We start from the raw sequence: 20,007 nt of genomic DNA on the forward strand, positions 1-20,007 counted from the left end.
TTTTTTTTTTTTTTTTTAATTAATAAAAAAAATTATAAAAGTATATTTTTTTAAAAAATATTAAAAAAATAAAAAAATAAAATTGTTTATAGTAGGTTATTTTATAAAATAATTTAATTAGACAAAACAGTGCAAATAAAAAAATAAAAAAAAAAAAAATTAAGTTGAAGTGGGCCAAGTGATTATTGTTTTTTTTTTTTTTTTTTTTTGTAAAATTTTTTTTTTTTTTACAATGATTTTTTGTGTTAAAGAGGTAATATTAGATTAAAGTGTTGATGTTGGTTTTAAAAAAAAAAAAACTAATAAATTTAAAATAAATAATACAGTTATATGAAAGAAAATAGAAATTTTGATAAAAAAAGAAAAATTATAAGAATATGGTTTAAACGAAATAAAATTATTATAATAATTTAAGAAAAAAAAAAAAAAAACAATAATTGTTTGAGCTATTAACATAAATAGAACCCTTTGCAATTATGTAAAAAATTATATATAAGGATAAAAAAAAAAAAACCTTTCAGCTAATTGTTTTTAATACATATATAGAAATATATATATATATATATATATATTTTTTTTTTTTTTTTATAATTTTATTTTATTATTATTATTTTAATTTATTTTACAAAAGCACAAAAAAAAAAAAAAAAAAAAAAAAAACAGTGGTGGAAAAAGTTTTGATTAAATAATAAATAAAATAAAAAAAAATAAAAAAAAAAACCAAAATAAATCAAAAAACCAAATTTTTTATTTTGAAAAAAAAAAAAAGATTTTATTTATTTAAAAGAAAGGGACAACAAATATTTATTGATTGACAACAAGATAAATAAATTTTAAAAAAAAAAAAAAAAAAAAAAAAAGTGGAAAAAAAAGTTGCCTTTGTTTTTTGTGAATTATTAATTAAAAAAAAATAAAAATAAAAATAAAAATAAATAAAAATAAAAATAAAAATAAATGTTGTGTGTGAACCTAAGTGATCTATTTTTTTTTTTTTTTTGAAAAATAAAAAAAAAAAAAAATATATTTTAATTAAAAAGAATTTAGGGGGGTATTTATTAAAATTATTTTTTTTAATTATACCACACCCCCTTTTGTCCAAGCATACCGAAACAAATTTTTTTTTTTTTTTTTTTTTTGTCAAAAACAATGAAATATTCAAAAAAAAAAAATAAATAAAAAAAACTTAACACAGATTTTAATGTGATTTTAACATTGATCAATAACGTCTCCAATTTTTCCAATCGGCACCAAATAGAATTTTTTTTTTTTGAATTTTAAAAAAAAAAAAAAATAATATTGTACAAGTGTCGAGATATTAAAAGAAAAAATTTTGTGTGGTTGCACTGGAAAAAAAAAATAAAAAACAACTGACTATAATAGCATCGGTGGAGGTCCAAAATTTTCTATTTTTTTTTTAAAAAATAATTATCAAATTCACCCCCACAAAATAAAAAATAAATAAATAAATAAATAAATTAAATTAAATTATTGGTTTTTTTTTTTAAAAGTTAATGTATAAAAATGGTATTGATGGTAGTAATAAATGACTAAATTTTTTTTTTTTTTTCTTATTATTTGTTGTTTTTTTTTTTTTTTGGTGTGTTTTTAATTTATTTTTATTTTTTTTTTTTTTATACACAATTAATTAATGTCCTTTGGATTGAAAAGAGTGAGATTAAATAAATGAGATCAAAGAAAAGAAAAAAAAAAAAAAAAAAATTAAAAATTAAAAGAAAAAATATTGGTGAAAGGTTAAGAAATAGAAGGGGGTATTTATTCAGTTTGAATAGGAAAAAAAAAAAAATAAAAAATAAAAAATAATAATAAAATAATAAATATATACAACGACCACGGCATCAATATTTGCCAATCCTTCTGGTGGTATTTTTTTATTTTTTTATTTTTTTAATTAACAATAACAACTTTTTTTTTATAAAAAAAAAAAATAAAATAAAAATTTCAAAAAATTAGATCTGATGGTTTTTTTTTACTTTTATATCTTTGCCAAAAAAAAAAAAAATAAATAAAAAAAAAAATAAAAAAAATAACAAAAAAAAAAAAAAAAAAAAAAAATAAAAAAAAATTAAAAAATAACAAATAAAAAGAATTTTATAAAATAATTGAAAACTGAAATTTTTAAAAAAAAAAAAAAGGTGATGGCTTTTGTGATCAAAATTTTTCCTTTTTTTTTTTTTTTTTTTTTTTTTTTTTTTATACAAACCTTTAAAAAATTGATTGTTTATTTTTATTTTTTTTTTTTTATTTTTATTATTCTCTATTATTTTTATTTATTTTTTAAAATTTATTTATTTATTTTTTTATATACCAAGAATAAAATTATTTTGAATCTCGTGTGTTTATTTTTTTTTTTTTTTTTATTTTATTTTATTTTTTATGAGGTTGGATTGAGAGAGAAAGAAAAAAAAAAAAAAAAAAAAAAAAAAAAAAAAAAAAATAATTATCAACCCGTGATAACAATAATAATCAAATGGTGAAAAAAAAAAAAAAAAAAAAAGTTAAAACAAAAAAAAAAATCACAAAAAAAAAAAAATAAAAAACAAAATAATTTAAAAAAAAAAAATTAAAAATCTTGTGTTGTCTTGTTGGTTTGGAAAAACCATTTTATTTTGGAACCAAAAAAAAAAAAAAATGGTTTGTCCATAGTCCACCAAATTTTTTTTAAAAAATTTTTTAAAAAAAAAAAAGAACATGAAGAGGCGAAATTAAAAACAAAAAAAGACTGTGAATAAATATCTGACAATTTTAAAAAGAAAAAAAATTTGTTCCTTTAGCTGTTTTTTTTTTTTTTTTTATTTTTTAATTTCAAAAATAAAAATTGATTTTATGATGAAACATACCTTTTATGACCGGGCTTAGCAAAGAAATTTTTTTTTTTTTACTTTTCTATCGCGTGATTGAAAAATAAAAAAAAAAAAAATTATAAAATGTAATTTGACCAAAAAAAAAAAAAAAAATAATTAAAAAAAAAAAAAAAAAGAAAACTTTATTTGAAAAGAACAAATTATTGTAATTGATGATTATGATATTGATTTAAAATTATTATATTATTATTTTTTTACTTTATTTTTTTTTATTTTTATTTTTATATTTATTTTTTTATTTTTTTTTTTATTTATTTTTATTTTTATTTTTGTTTTTTTTTAAAATATTCCAAAGGTTGATTATTATTATTATTGGCAAATTTTATTTTTTTTTATGTTGGTTTTGGAGTTGAGTCAATTGTGCAATATTATTATTTTCAACCTGAGGTAAAATTATTGTTATTATTATTGTTGGGAAAAAAAAAAAAAAAAAAAAAAAAAAAAAGAAAAAAAAAAAAAGAAAAAAAAAATAAAATTTAAAAAAAAAGTTGTTGATTAATTTTTATTTTTTCGATTCCTAAATATCTTATGGATTCAGTGAAGGAAAAAAAAAAATTGTGAAAAAAAAAAAAAAAAAAAAAAATGTTTTTTAATTAATAGGACAACCCTGAAGATTAACGAATAATGTTGGCTCGAATGTTTTTTTTTTTTGTTAAAATTATTTTATAAAAACAACCGGCCTAAGTGCTTATTTAATATGATATCACAAATGATTTTGATTTTCTTTTCTTTCTTTTTTTTTTATTTTATAGTTGGTGGATGGTCTGAAAAAAAGTTTATGATTTTTTTTTTTTAAAAAATTTATTTTTTATTTTTATTTTTTTTTTATTTTTTTTTTTTGGACACGAGGGATGTGTGACTTTTCAATTTCTAAAAGTTTTTTTTTTTTTTTGTCAAAATATCTTTTTAAATTTGGTTTGTTGTTACATTGAAACTTTTTTGATGATACTGGTGATCGGAGAGATTTTATAGATTTCAATTCACCGAACAAAAAACATTAACTGAAAATAGATCTATTCATTCTTTTTATAATAATCAATAGAAAAAAAAAAAAAAAAAAAAATGAATAAATAAAAAAAAAAAAACAAATTTTAAAAATAAAATTAATTAATTAATTAATTATACAACAGATTTTTTTTTTTTCCACTTTTAAAATATCAAAGTCCCAAAAAGTTTTTTTTTTTTTTTTTTTTTTTTTAATTTTTTGTGAATGGGCCTTTTTGTAAATCAACCAATATTGGGGCAAACATCGGTTTTTTTGGGAATTTCGGTTATTTTAAATTGTTATCGACAAATGCTTTTGATTTCTCCATTTCACAATTTTTTTTTCTCAATTTAATAAACACCGAAAACAATGAAATTTATTTGGTTTGGATTTTGGATAAGGCACCCTCACAGGACTATCATTTTTTTATTTTTTTTTTTTTTTCAGATAATATTTAAAATTTTTTTTTTTTTTTTTTTTTTTTTTTTTTTTTTTTTTTTTTTCCAAAAGTCAAAAAAATATCGCTTCAACCCAAAAAGTTAACTGAATTTGTAACAATTATATTAAAAAGCCCTTTAAAAAAAAGGCTTTTTGATTTCTTTTTTTTTTTTTTTTATAATTATTTTTTTTAATTAATTAGTTTTTTTTTTTTTGACCAAGTTTTATTTCAATTCATTTAAAAACCATAAACGATATCTAATTATCCAATCATATTGTTATTTTTATTATTATTATTATTATTATTTTATTTTTTTTAATTTTTTAGAAATACATATCATATTTTTTATAAAAAAAAAAAAAAAATTAATTAGTTTTGAGATTATTATTTTTTTTTTTTTTTAAACAATTTTAAATAACTAAGAAAAAATGATAAAAATTATAAAAATCAATCTCTTCTTTACTTTAAAAGAAAAGCAAATTTACAAAATTTTTCCTTTTTTCTAACAATTTTAAAAATACACAACTATTTAAACAAAAAGTTAACTTTTTCCCACTTTTTAAAGTTAGAAAATTACTTTTTTTTTTATTATTATTATTTTTTATTTTTTTTTTTATTATTAAGATTAATGATTTACATAAAATTTTATTTATTTATTTTAATTAAAAAGTAATATTTGACTCATTCATTTTCTTTAAAATATCATCTCTATTTTGTTGCATTTCATCAATAAGATTTGATTGATATTCCAATTCTTCTTCAAGGTATTGTTGATTTTCAGATTCATCAAATTCTTCAAAATTTGTTAAAATATTATCATTTTCATAGGTTGGGAAAAGGTATTGAGCATCTTTCCAAACTGGATTCTCTTGAATTACACCACAATGTTCATGTTGATTAATATGTAAATGTGAGAAAAATGTTTCTTTATCTTTAAATGAATTATCACCACAATAACAACAAATCATTTCAGAAACACATCTTCTAATAAAATTTAATAATTTAATTGATTCATAATAATCTAAATCTATAAATTAAAAATATCAAAGAGAGATAGAAAGAGAGAGAGAGATAGATAGAGATAGATAATATTAATAGATTAGTTATTATTATTATTATTATTATTAAATTTTTTTTTTTTTTTTTTTTTTTTTTTTTTGTATCAGTTATCAAAGTTGGTGGGCTTGACAATGATTACTTTTTTGACTTTTTGATTTTTTGACTTTTGTCTGATATTTTTTTTTTTTATTTGGTTCAGACAAAAATCAAAAAGGTTTTTGTCTGAAAATTATTATTGTAATAAAATAAAATAAAATAAAAAAAAAAAAAAAAACTGTTAATCTCACTTACTCCAAGATTTTCTCTTTTTGTCAAAATCAAAATTATGAACATTTCTCATATGCTCGAATGTACAGTCGGAATTATCAAAATGGGTCTCACAGAATAAGCAAACTGCAGTATCTTCGATTTCATTTTCAGAACCTTCTGTCCAATCATCCCAATGTGAACTAAATAATAATTTTAAAAAAAAAAAGTTGGTTAATAATTATTTATTTATTTTTTTTTTTTATTTTTTTTTTAAAAAAAATTAAAAATACATTACATTTGATGATTACCATTATTTTCATTTTGAGCTTGTTTCATTATATCAATATTATTTATATATTTATTATCATCATCATCATTATCACCATGATCTTTTTTTAAATCTTCCCAATTTTTACCAGGTTCTAAATAATTTAAAAGATAATATTTATCATAGGTTGTATTTGTTGGATTTAATCTATTATGTTTTTTCTTTTTCATATGAAGTTTAAGTACAGATTGTGATTTAAATATTTTTTCACAATATAAACATTGCATTTCATCACATTTCTCTTTTAAAATTTCAAGTAATTCTTTTAAATTTACTAAATTATCTGATAATCCAATATTAAAGCTTTTTTTTTATGTAAAAAAAAAAAAAATAAAAATAAATAAATATTAATAACTTTTTACTTTTTTTTTTATTTTTTTATTTGATTAAATAATAAATACATACTTGTGTTGTTCTACTAAATGTGTTGTTACACTTGATCTATCACCTTTAAATGTTGCTGGACACATTGGACAAATACATGTAAAATTTGGATTTATTCTTTCAGAATGTTGTTGTTCTAAAATTGAATTCTGTTTTTATTTTATATATTTGGTTAATAAAAATTATAATTCTAAATATTTTTTTTTTTTTTTTTTTTTTTTTTAAAAAAAAAAAGAAACTTACTAATTGACCAGTTTGTAATTTTCTTCTAATATCTTGATCTTGTGGTAAAATGTCACTAAGTAAATAATAGTTTGTAACAGGTTCAGATTTTGAAGTTTGAGTTTGAACAACTGTTGTAAATTCTGTTAGTGGTTTACCAACAAATTGCTTTTTCCAATGTTCTAAATAACCAACTAAATTTGTAATTTGATTAACATCAGCAATAACAAATTTATGTTGATTGAAAATGTGTTCTAATATAGTTCTAGATTCAAATTCAAAATGAGAACATAATAAACATGGATATTTAACACCAGTATTGTTTGTGTTGCTTGATACTACTGATGATGTTGATTCTGCATCTGATGCACTTAAATCTTCTGAATCTGATTGATTAATATTTAAATTACTTATTGAACCTGTAGTTGTTGCTGTAGTTGAAGTTGTAGTTGTAGTTGTTGTTGTAGTTGTTGTTGCTGGAGTTATAATGGTTGGTATTTGTATATTATTATTATTATTATTATTATTATTAAAATCAAATGTTAATGATGATTTTAATGGTTCAACAGTAGGCCATTTACTCCAATCTTGCATTTTTTAATTTATAAATTTATATGTGTGAAAATGAATGTTTAAAATAAATGAAAAAACAAGGAATTGTAATTTTGAGAAAAATAAAAAATTTTAGATTAAACGAAAAAAAAAAAAAAAAAAAAAAAAAAAAAAAAAAAAAAAAAAAAAATATTTAAACCGACGAAAATTATTTGTTACACATTAATACATTAATTAGATGATATTTTCCTTTTATAAATTTTTTTTTTCCTTTAATGGATACCTAATTTATTAAAAATTTTTTTTTTTTTTTTTCCTTTTAACCTTAATTTATTTATCTTAAAAAATTATTTTTTTTTTTTTTTTTTTCCAAAAACAGAAAATTTAAAAAATTGGATGGGTATACGCTTTTTTGTTTTTTTGAGGGGTCTATTTTTATATACTTAATTCCTTTTTAAAATTAATTAAATTTAATCCTTGTTTTTTAAAAAAAAAAAAAAAAAAAAAAAAAAAAAAAAATAAAACCCTTTTTTTATTTTTTTTATTCTTTTTTTTTTTTTTTTTTTTTTTTTTTTTTTTTTTTTTTTTTTTTTTTTTTTTTTTCAAAACAACCACAAAAAAAAAAAAAAAAAAGGGGGAGGGGTACTAAAAAATATAGAATGGCATCTCAAAATAATAACAATTTGGGAGGAATATTTTCAACAAGTGCAGATAGTTCAAGTAGTGGAAGTTGCTCAGAATATGCAGGATCTCCATCCAACAGTTATTTCATTACACCTAATTCTCCAACACAACACACTATTCCACCATTATTATCATCATACAATCCTCAATCAATTAGACCAAATATTTATAACAGTTTAGTTGATAATAATAATAATAATACTAATACAAATACTAATACAAATACAAATACAAATAATAATAGTAATAATAATAATAACAACAACAACAATAATAATAATAGTGAAGAGAAAATATTTAATTTTAGTTCACTTTTAGAAGCAATAAGAGTAGATGATAAAGAATTAATTGTTGAATTTTGTAGATTGAATAAAAACTTAACCAAATTGGATCTAAGAGATGGTGATGGCAGAACTCCAATTCATTATTGTATAGAATATGATTCTTATGGTTCTTTAGATATAATATTATCATCTTGGGTAATAACTTTAGGTGATTTAAATTTAAAAGATAAAGATGATTGGACTCCATTACATTGTAATGTATATCAAAATAATTTTTAATCAAAACAAAACAAAAAAAAAAAACAAAAAAAACAAAAAAAAACCCACAAACACTAATACATAAATAAATAAATTAAATAAATAGATGCAGCATTATTTGATAGAATTGAATGTGCATTGATATTAGTTCAAAATGGTGCTAATATCAATTGTTTAACCAATGAAAATTGGACACCATTACATATAGCATCATGGAGAGGTCATTCAGATTTTGTTTCAATGTTAATTGAAAAGAGATCAAAATTAACATTAAAAACAAAAGATGGTTTAACAGCTCATCAATTAGCATTAAATTCATTTCATTTCTCAATTGCAAATGAAATTTCTGAAGCATTATTAATTAAAGGTGATGGTGAACGTATTTCAAATAATCAAAATAATAGTGGTGGTGGTGGTGGTGGTGGTGGTGGTGGTAGTACTTCAAGCAGTACAAGTAGTAATAATCAAAATAATAATCAAAACAATAATCAAAGTAATAATAATAATAATAATTTAATTTCAAATATATTAGATGAAAGTTTAAATGAAGAGATAATAACATTATTTAAAAGATCATCAAAACCTCAATTAGAATCAAATATGTAAGTTTTTTTTTATTATTTTTAAAATTATTGGGAAAAATTAAAAACATTATTTTTAATAAAAAAAAAAAAAAAAAATAGTAATTATAATTTAGTTAAAGATCATAATGGAGTTACACCATTACATTTAGCAGCAGTTAGAAATGGAATTGAAACAATAGTTTTATTAATAAAGAATCATAATATGAATGTAAATATTCAAGATAATTCAGGAAAGACACCATTACATTTTGCAGCATATAATGCAAAATTGGAAGCAATGAAAACATTGATTGAAAATGGTGCAAATGTAAATATGTGTTTAGTTGATCATAGTAATCATAGTTTAATTTTAAATCAATATTTAAATAATTTTAGTAATAGTGGTAATAGTGTTGGAGTTTTAGTGAATAATAGTATAATAAATCATCAACAACAACAACAATTACAAAATCAAAATAAATTTAAAAAAGAATATGGAATCACAGCATTACATGAAGGTGCATATTCTGGTGATGTCAAAGTATTGGATTTGTTATTAAATAATGGTGCATTTGTAAATGCAAAATCATATTATGGCACATCATTACATTATGCAACATCGATTGGGTCAGTTGAATGTGTGAAATATTTATTAGCAAATGGAGTGGATGCTAGAATTAGAAATGATCAAGGTATGACTGCATTACATGTCGCAGCATTTCATGGTTATTCAAATTGTTTGGACGAATTAGCATTATCAAATGGTGGGGCAGAGGTGAATTCAAAATGTAGAGATGGTAGTACACCATTGATGAAAGCTACTATGGGTGCAGCAGGCTCAGAGAATAGAGATGTGTCTTGTGTGGTTTCATTATTGGATAAAGGTGCAGATCCAAATATTACCAATGAAATGAATGAAAATGCATTACATGTTGCATCTTATTATGGCCTTTCAGAGATTACTCAAACATTGATTGGGCGTGGTAGTAATTTAGAAGCAAAAGATAAATGGGGTGAAACTGCTCTTCATAAATGTGTATATCAAAATCATTCAAAAGTTTTGGAGATTCTAATTGGTATGGGTGCAAGAATTAATTCAGAAAATTTCGAAGGTGAAAGTGCATTACATGTGGCCGTTCGAAAGAATAGTAGTGAATGTGCTCATATATTGGCATCTTGCAAAGGTGTAAATTTAAATTGTGTAAACAAATATGGTGAAACACCACTTCATTATGCCTGTTCAAATGGTTTAATCGAATTGGCAATGATGTTCCTTGAAAAGGGCGCAATACCTCATATACCTGATAGCCAAGGTGATATACCATTAATGGTTGCACTAAGAAGAGGATTCACTGAAATATCATTAACTCTAATTAGATGGGGTGTTCAAGGTGGTTCAAAAGTTTCACCTTTTATAAAAAATGAATTAAAAACTTCAATCAATAATAATAATAATAATAATAATAATAATAATAATAATAATAATAATAATAATAATAATAATAATAATAATAGTAGTAATAATAATAATAATAATAATAATAATAATAATAATAATAATAATAATAATAATAATAATAATAATAATAATAATAATAATAATAATGTTGTATCTTCTTCTTCTTCACCAACAACTTCAAGTTTACCAATACCTGTACCAACATCTTCTTCTTTATCAAATTCATCATCATCCTCACCATCATTATCAACATTAGCATTAGGTTCACCATCATTATCTTCTTTGAGTGGTACTAGTGTAATCAATAATAATAATTTAAATAATAGTCGTGATCATTCAATTACAATTACTCATCATGGTAGTTTTTCAGGTAATGTTGGTGAAAGTCCAATGGTATCACCAATGTTAAGAGTTAATAATTATAATGAACATGCATTACATGCAGCTGCAATGGCAGGTTATTCAGATTGTGTGTTGGCATTGTTAGGTGTTGGTGCTGATATTAATCAACCAGAGTGTTATGGTAATACCCCATTGCATGGTGCATGCTATACAGAGAATGCCGATTTAGTAGATATGATGATTACAATGGGTGCCGATGTAAATAGAACCAATAAAGATTTAGTTACACCACTTCATGTCGCTGCTTTAATGGGTAATTCACGTGTTGTTGAAATTTTAGTTGCTCGTGGAGCAAATTGTACCCTTTGTGATAGAAATGGTGATACACCTTTGCATGGTGCTTCATTATCTGGTGATATTCAATCGATTCAATATATTTTAATGGGTAAACCACCTTCATCAGTGCCAATCGATGTTAAAAATGCAAAACAATGGACTCCACTTCATATGTCTGCTTCATCGGGTCATATTAAAAGTACAAAATTCTTAATTCAACATGGCGCAAATCCTCATCTCAAAAATATTTCTGGTGATACTCCTTATGATCAAGCTATCTCTGCTGGTCATGTTGATGTTTCTGCTTTCCTAAAAAATATTAAACCAAAGAAATCTTTTGGTTTATTTTAATCAAAAATTTGTAAAATTAATAATAAAATAATAAAAATTATTATAAAAAAAAAAAAAAAAAAAAAATATTTATATATAAAAATAAAATAATAATAAAATAAAAATTATTATTAATCCAATTCAATCCTATCATATTTATTAATTATTAATTTTTCCAATTTCTTTCCAATCATTTCCTATAAATAATAAAATGATTTGTAAATTGGTAATAGTGTGTGGATATTTTGTTGTGATAACTACATTTTTTAATCAATTCAAATTTTTGAGTTTTAATAAAATATTTTATTGAATTGATTTTGAAATATTTTTAATAATGTTGTTATTATTCCAAAACAAATTTTTCAATAGCTGGGATATTAAAAAATTTTTCAATAGCTGGGATATTTAAAAAAATTTTAAAAATTTAAAATTTAAATTTAAAAAATGTAAAATTTAAAATTTTTTAAAAATTTGTTCTTCTTTACAATAAAATAAAAAATAAATATAATTGTTCTCAAACAAAATAATTATAATTAATTTTTTTTTTTTTTTTTGTTTCCACTTCTGTCATCATATTGTCCCTTGAAAAACAGTGTTTTTAGAATTATTACTTTAATAGAATTTTGTCAGTTATTACAAATAATGATATTTTAAAAAAATAGCTATTTAAAGTTATATATAAAATTATTTTTAACTTGCATTACATGTTGTTATTTTTTATTCAAAATTAAAAAATTAAAAAAAAATCTAAGAGATTAAATTTTATTTTATTAATATTTTTGGTTTTTATTTTTTGTTTAGATTTTAACAAAAAATTTAAAATTAATTTAGAACCTTGCAACATTAATTTTTTTCTTGTTCATTAGTCTATTTTAGTAAAAAAAAAAAATAAAAAAAAAAAACATAATTAATTTAAACTTGTTTTAAATTATTCAATCAACCAAATTTTTTTTTTTTTTTTTTTTTTTTTTTTTTTTTTTTTTTGTTGATAATAATTACAAATAATTAACAAAAAATGGGTCAAAACCAAAATAAAAAATCAATATTTAAAGGAATTAAAATTTCAATACAATTAAAATATAAATCCAAAAATCTTTTTTTAATAAAAAAAAAAAAAAAAATTACTATCAGGGAAAATGTCAATTTCCAGTAAGGATTTAATTTTTTTTTATAAATTTAATTTTAAATGTTTTTAGATATTAATTTAATTTTTTAAAGGTTTATTAAATAAAATTTCATTTAACCAAAAAAGTTTTGTCAATCAAAATTTATTTACTCAAAGTTTAAACACAAACAGTGTTCAAAAAACATATTCAAATAATGTTTTAGGAGAAGACTTAGGTTGGAAAGGGCAATATGAGCCAATGTGTGGTCACTCTCTTGTCCCCAATTGTTAAAATTCTCATATATTTTTTGAAAAATAAAAAGTTTTTTATTTTTGTTGAATAATTGCAATAAAATTGTATTTCTTTGGACACCAATATAAACAAGTTTTTTTTTTTTTAATAATTAATAATATATAAAAAATATAGAAATAGAGAAAAATTGAATTTGATGTTATGTTTTTGTTTGATTCATATAGTTTTTTTTTTTTTTTTTTTTTTTTTTTTTTTTTTTTTAAAAGCATGTCGGGGGGAGGGTAATATATTTTAATTATTTTTTATTGAATGAATGCCGGGGAGAGTCATATATTTTAATTATATTACTATTTGTTTTTTAAAATCATGTCGGGGAGAGTCATATATTTAAAACATTTATAAATATCAAAAAATTACAGTCTCCATCAATACAAAATTCATTTTTTTTTTTTTTTTTTTTTTTTTTTTTTTTTTTTTTTTAATATTGGATTAACAAGATTGATATATGTCCATCTGTGTTAATACGAGTTTTTATTTAATATTTATTTATAGGCTTATCATTTAAGCTGAAGGGTTATTTTAATCATATGAATTGATCAAAAGATATAATATTTGGGAGAGATGATTCTGGAATACAATAGTAATTAGCTGTAGGGTATTTCTTCTGCAAAGGCAGTTTTGATGAGGGCGTCCACTATTCCTGCCTTTTCTCTTGGAATTCTTACTCTTCCTGTGAGGACGTGGTAGTCTCTACTGGAGGTGATGAAGGTTCCCAATTTAAAATCATTCCTGTCACCTGTCTACGACTGCAAATCGAGGTCATTAAAAAGATCGACATCGGCAGGGTTCGAACCTGCGCCTCCTAGGAGATTTGATTTCAAGTCAAACGCGTTAGACCACTTCGCTACGATGTCTTTGATGAAATTTGAAATAAATAGAAAAATTTGATGGAAATTATTTAAACCCAATTCAAAAAAAAAAAAAAAAAAAAGATGGAAATTATTTAAAATTAAAAACAAATTATCTTTTTTTTGCTTATAAGCAAAATAAATATTAGAACAAATCTTAAATCAAGATGAGGTTGTTTTAAAAAAAAAATTTATTTTTGTTTTAGTTCCAATTTTTTGATTTCCCTTTTTAAATTGGCCAACTCTGACTGTAATGAATATAATTGATTAAAATCATTTTTTTTCTTTTCAAATTGGTTTGTTAGCTTTAAATATTCAATAGCTTGAATTAAAAACTCTTGGTTAAATAAACCACCATCATTTAATTGAAGTGTTTGTTGTTGTTGCAGTTGTTTTTGTTGTTGTTGTGGTTGTTGATTATTTTTTTTCTTTATAGTGTTACAAAAATTTGAAATCATATCACCACCCATTTTATGTAATTGAAATTTTGATTTAATCCTTTTTTTACATTTTGAAGCCATTGAAGCAATTTTCTTTGGATTCTTAATTAATTGTTTTAAAACTTGTACAAATTTATTGGTGAATTCCAAAGGGTCAATATCATTACCGCCACCAATATCAGTAATATCAACCAAGAAACCACAATCAGATGTAACCAATTCACTTTGACCACCAACATTACTACCAACAGGTACTAAACCAATTGACATTGATTCATAGAAAATCATAGAAACACCTTCGAATTGACTTGGCAAGAAAACTATATCACATGCAGAGATAATTGATTTCATATCTTGAGTTGGTACATCACCTAATAATTTAATTACATCTGATAATCCATTCTGCTTAACATATAATTCAACCTTACTTTTCAAATAACCATCACCAACAAATAAAACTTTAAATAATTGATTTTGATTTTGATTTTGATTTTGATTTTGATTTTGATTTTGATTTTGATTTTGATTTTGATTTTGATTTTGATTTTCAAAATCATTTAATAATGATTCTTTTAATTCTTTAATAATTTCACAAGCTTCTAATGGTTTTTTTTGATTGGTTAATCTTGCAGCATACAATATAACAATCTCTTTATCTGTTATATCATATGATTTTCTAATTTCATGTCTACTTGATTCACTCTTTTTAAATTCATCCATATCAACGTTTATATAGGTAACCAATATCTTATTTTCATCAATGATTTGATTACTCTTGGCCAACATCCAATTCTTTAAATGATTTGAAGAAACTAAATGTAAATCTATAAACTGACTCATTCCAATTGATTGTCTTGGATGGCCACCATTTCTCCAATATTCTTCTTCCATATGATTATAATCGACTATTATTAAATTGTCTTTGTTATATTTATTTGATTTTATAAATGGTAATAAATAATAACCAAATTCACTATTTGAAATGAATAAAACATCGATATTTCTTGAATCAATTAAATAATTTATAAATGAAGGATAAGATGAATATGGTAGAAACTTTTCATTGAATAAGAAAATGTCAGGTGTATAAAGTTGAAACCTTGATAACCATTTATTATCAGATTCAATTGTGGTTACAATTGTAATTTCCCAACCTTTTTCAACCAATTGTTTACAAAGATTTAAATTGAATTTATCAGCACCACCAGTATTTAACCATGGTAATATTAATAAAATTCTTGGTGTTGATGATTTCTTTATTAATGGATTCTTAATTTCATTACAACTACCACCACTACCACCACTACTACCACCAATAAAATTAAAATTAATTTTAAAACTATCTTCATTTTCATTTCTAATTGGATTTGGGAAACTTTTATATTGATTATCATTACCACCACCACCACCACCAATGTTATATAATTTTGAATATTTTAATTTTAAATCATTTAAAAACTTTTCTCTCTTTGAAGTTAATGTATTTTTCCAATTCTTTTCCATAGTTTTCTTATCTTTTCTTCTATACCATTCTAATATTTCTGGTATGGTTTCACCCCAATATCCAGCTGATGCACATTTTAAATGAAAATCCCAATCTTCCATTCCATCTCTAATATTTGAATCATATTGAAATTCTAATAATTCTTTTGGATAATGAAAGTATTCACCATCACCATCACTACCACCATAACTATAATCATCAACTTGAAAAGATTGATTTATTTGTAATTTATTACCAAACATTGAACGTTTATACATTATTGAAATTGTAACTTGATTTTCTATTAAGAATTTATCAGCTTGTTCAAAACCTTTTAACCAAATATATTGAGTATGACCAAAGCCAACTAAATAACCTTTAGTGAATTGAATATGAGAGGATGTATTTAATTTCCAAACCATTTTCTCTAATGCTGTTGGTTCTAAAATATCATCAGAATCGAAAAAGAATATATAATCTCCACGAGAATTGTAAACTCCAATATTCCTTGAATGAGGTAACCCTAAATTGAATGGATTAACAATTACTCTAAATCTAATTGGTTCACGTTTCAACCATTCTCTATATGATTTTATTGATTTATCATTGGTTGATCCATCATCAATTAATATAACTTCAATCAATTTAAATGATTGTCTAATTAATATACTCTCCATACATTCATTAAATTGTTGAGGATCTGTATTTAAAAATGGTACAATAACTGATACTATTGGTTTATTCCAATTAACAACTCTTTCTTCATAATTACTTGAATAATTAAAATTTATAACTCTATTCTTTGATATTGGTGTACATGAATAATCTGGTGAATTTAAATCAAAACTACATTTTTCATCATCATCATCTTCTTCTTCCTCTTTTTTTTCTTCTCCTTCTCCTTTATTATTATTATTATTATTATTATTATTATTTAAAAAATTTATACAATATTGATTTATAATATCATTTTTATTATTTATTATTTTATTATTTGTATAATTATAAATTTTATTATTAATTGAAAAAGTTATTATTATATAAAATAAAAATAAAATAAAGAATAATGATAGAATTATTATTATTAAATTTTTAAAATTTTTTTTTTGTAAAATAATATTTTTAATTTTTTTAAATTTATTATTATTTATAATAGATAATTTTGAAATAAAATTTTTATTATTATAATTATTTTTATTTGTAATTTTATTATTTTTAATATTTTTAATATCATTATTTTTATTATTATTATTATTATTATTATTATTATTATTATTATTATTATTATTATTATTATTATTATTATTATTACTATTATTATTATTATTATTATTATAATTTATTTTTTTATTTCCTCTTCTTTCTATTGATTGAAAATCTTTGAATAATAAATTTTCTTCATCTTCATCCTCATCTTCATCATTATCACTTTCATAATTATTACTATTATTATTATTCAATGACATTCTATTATTTTATATATTTCATCTGAAATAAAATTTAAATTTATTCATCTTTTTTTTTTTTTTTTCCCACACCAAAAACAAATAAAAACACACACATTTTAAAAAAAAAATAATAATAAAATAAATTAAAATTAATTAAAAAAAAAAAAAAAAAAAAAAAAAATTTTTTTTTTTTTTTTTTTTTTAAATTCAATTTTCCAACTTATTAAAATAAGATAGTCCTTTATTATTTTTCCCATTTTTTCAAACAATAAAAGTTTTGTGTGCACTTTTTTTTTTTTTTTTTTTTATTTTTTAAAATATTTCTCTTTTGTCCAAACAAAAAAAAAAAAAAAACAATACAATATTTTGTTATATGTATGTAAAATAAAAAAAAGTTTGTTACTAAATTGGAGAGGTGAAGAAAGAAGTGTAAATAAAATTATAAAAGGAAAGAAATAAAATAATAATAAAATAAAATAAATAAATGGCAGCAGAATTACCATTTTATATTGCTTCATCAGTTGAAGAGTTGGTGAAAAAACATGTGGAAGGTGTTGAAGTCGATAAAAACTATTCAATTTTTCATTATTTATCAACTTGTAATAATTTAGTAAAACAAGCAGATATTTATAAGTCTGAAGGTGATATTGAAAGAACTTATATTTATTCATTAAGATTTTGCATGTAAGTTTTTAATAAACAATATATAAAAACTATAAATTTAATTACATTATATTTCACATACACAATACATTATCATTTCAGAACATTTATAAATATTTATACTAAAATTCATAATAATAGTTTAATTTTTGAAAAGTTACAAAAACATCCAGATTTCAATAAAGAATCATTTACAAAATCAAGAAATGAAATAAAAAGAAAAGCAGAATTGAAATTAAAAGAATTAGAAGGTTTAAAAGAAACTCTTAAAAAAGGTTATGAAAGAATACAACATAAAAAAGAAGAAGAAAGAAAAGTATATTTTATTTATTTATTTATTTATTTATTTATTTATTTATTTTTTATTAATTTTATTAATAATTGTTATATATATTTGAATAAATTTAGAGAATTGAAAGAGAAAAAGAAAAAGAAAGAATTTTTAAACAAGAAAAATTAAAATTAGAAAGAGAACAACAATTATTGAGAGAAGAGGAAGAGCAAAGAAAAAGAGAGGATTTAGAATTAGAGAGTGAGATACAAAGACTTAAAGAGGTGGAAGATTTTGAGAATAGGAAACTACAAGCTCAAAAGAATATTAAAAGAGCAACTTCAGCTAGAACATTTGAACTTTTAAGACAGGAAGCATTATTAGAGGAAAGAAAAAGGTTACAGGGGATTGAAACTGAGAAAAAGAGGATTTTAGCAGAGAAACAAGAAGCATTGGAAAAGGAATTCCAACAACAACTCTTTGAACAACAAGAAAAAGAAAGATTAGAAAAAGAAAGATTAGAAAAAGAAGAACAATTAAGATTAGCTTCTTTACCACCACCACCACCAGATTATTCTTCATTTGATTCTGATCAATTATTAAATTTAATTGAAAATAATAATAAAAAATTAGAAAATAATAATCAAACCGATGATAAATTAGATAATGAATTTTTATTAGATCCTTCATTTTTACCACCACCACCACCTATAATTACACAACCATCACCATCTCAAGAAAAGAAAGATAATAATAATAATAATAATAATAAAAATACTACAGCACAATTACCATTATCAATTACACAACCACCCCATATGCCAAATAATGAAAAGAAATTACCACCAATTTATAATTCAACTTCACCAATTCAATTTGGTTATCCTTCTTTAAATAATAGTGTAAATAATCCACCATCATTTTCATTACAAAATAATACACCACTTATACAACAATACAAACAACAACAACAACAACAACCTATTCAATCACCAACGAATAATATTAATAGACCTAATATACCTCAATATAATAATTATAATGCAAAACCATTATCGAGCAACCTAAACCCATTACCACCACAATATCAACCACAACAACAGCAACAATATCAACAACAACAACAACAACAACAATATCAACAACAACAACAATATCAACAACAACAACAACAACAACAACAACAACAACAACAACAACAACATCAATTACCAAAATTACCACAATATCAACCAATTGAAAATAAATCAATATCAGCAAATGGATTAGCACAATCACCAGCTGTGAATACACCATCAATAACACCAACAACTAATAAACCAAATATCGATTCATCTGAAGCATCAAAGAAATATAGTAAACTTAGAAAAATTATTGTACATGGTGAAGTTTTCCAAGAGTTTATGAGATTAGCAGAGAATAATACCAAAAGATCAATTGAAACTTGTGGTATTTTATCGGGTACTCTATCAAATGATGTTTTTAGAATCACTACAATCATTATACCAAAACAAGAGGGTACTACTGATACTTGTAATACCATTGAAGAACATGAAATCTTTGAATATCAACTAGAGAATGATTTACTAACTTTGGGTTGGATTCATACTCATCCAACTCAAGATTGTTTCTTATCAGCCGTTGATGTCCATACTCATTGTTCCTATCAATATCTTCTTCAAGAGGCTATAGCCGTTGTCATTAGTCCAATGGCAAATCCAAACTTTGGTATCTTTAGATTAACCGATCCACCCGGTTTGGAAACTGTACAAAAATGTAAACTAAAATCATTCCATCCCCATCCACCCGTTAATGGTATACCAATCTATACAAAAGTTGATCATGTCGATTTAATTTGGGGTAAAAAATCTGATAGTAAAGTTGTAGATTTACGTTTTTTAAAGAAATAAAAACACTTTAATAAATATTTATTTCTTTTTAAAAAAAAATAAAATAAAATAAAAAGAATAAAAAATAATAATTTATTTTTAAATATATTTGTAAAATATTATTATATTATAGTAAAATATATATATTTTATTTTATTTATTATTACTTTTTTTTTTATTTAATTAAAATT

The 20,007-nt window shown here is 21.3% G+C and overlaps 5 protein-coding genes and 1 non-coding gene across 6 annotated transcripts; 3 read left to right on the top strand and 3 right to left on the bottom strand.

The window, feature by feature from the left end:
• Positions 1-4,968: 4,968 nt before the first annotated feature.
• DDB_G0284105 (C2H2-type zinc finger-containing protein) lies at positions 4,969-7,142 on the bottom strand (the record flags this gene model as incomplete). Its single annotated transcript, XM_633661.1, has 5 exons — positions 4,969-5,333; positions 5,657-5,814; positions 5,910-6,245; positions 6,348-6,475; positions 6,570-7,142. 5 exons carry the CDS (start codon positions 7,140-7,142, stop codon positions 4,969-4,971), a joined length of 1,560 nt encoding a protein of 519 aa, XP_638753.1.
• A 617-nt stretch (positions 7,143-7,759) lies between these two features.
• Positions 7,760-11,377, top strand: DDB_G0284157 (hypothetical protein; the record flags this gene model as incomplete). Its single annotated transcript, XM_633662.1, has 3 exons — positions 7,760-8,321; positions 8,433-8,928; positions 9,010-11,377. The coding sequence occupies 3 exons, from the start codon at positions 7,760-7,762 to the stop codon at positions 11,375-11,377; spliced, it is 3,426 nt and encodes a 1,141-aa protein (XP_638754.1).
• Positions 11,378-12,371: 994 nt separating this feature from the next.
• Positions 12,372-13,196, top strand: DDB_G0284159 (hypothetical protein; the record flags this gene model as incomplete). The annotated part of the gene is made up of 4 exons (XM_633663.1): positions 12,372-12,505; positions 12,889-12,937; positions 12,981-12,995; positions 13,134-13,196. The coding sequence occupies 4 exons, from the start codon at positions 12,372-12,374 to the stop codon at positions 13,194-13,196; spliced, it is 261 nt and encodes an 86-aa protein (XP_638755.1).
• A 350-nt stretch (positions 13,197-13,546) lies between these two features.
• On the bottom strand, positions 13,547-13,628 carry tRNA-Ser-UGA-8. Its single transcript has one exon. It is a non-coding gene; the product is annotated as a tRNA-Ser (tRNA).
• A 185-nt stretch (positions 13,629-13,813) lies between these two features.
• pgtC (hypothetical protein) lies at positions 13,814-17,011 on the bottom strand (the record flags this gene model as incomplete). The annotated part of the gene is made up of 1 exon (XM_633664.1): positions 13,814-17,011. The coding sequence occupies one exon, from the start codon at positions 17,009-17,011 to the stop codon at positions 13,814-13,816; it is 3,198 nt and encodes a 1,065-aa protein (XP_638756.1).
• Positions 17,012-17,477: 466 nt separating this feature from the next.
• DG1039 (MPN/PAD-1 domain-containing protein) lies at positions 17,478-19,837 on the top strand (the record flags this gene model as incomplete). Its single annotated transcript, XM_633665.1, has 3 exons — positions 17,478-17,677; positions 17,798-17,972; positions 18,065-19,837. The coding sequence occupies 3 exons, from the start codon at positions 17,478-17,480 to the stop codon at positions 19,835-19,837; spliced, it is 2,148 nt and encodes a 715-aa protein (XP_638757.1).
• Between the last annotated feature and the right edge of the window lie 170 nt (positions 19,838-20,007).

Source organism: Dictyostelium discoideum (genome assembly GCF_000004695.1).
Source record: "Dictyostelium discoideum AX4 chromosome 4 chromosome, whole genome shotgun sequence".
NCBI lineage: Eukaryota > Evosea > Eumycetozoa > Dictyosteliales > Dictyosteliaceae > Dictyostelium > Dictyostelium discoideum.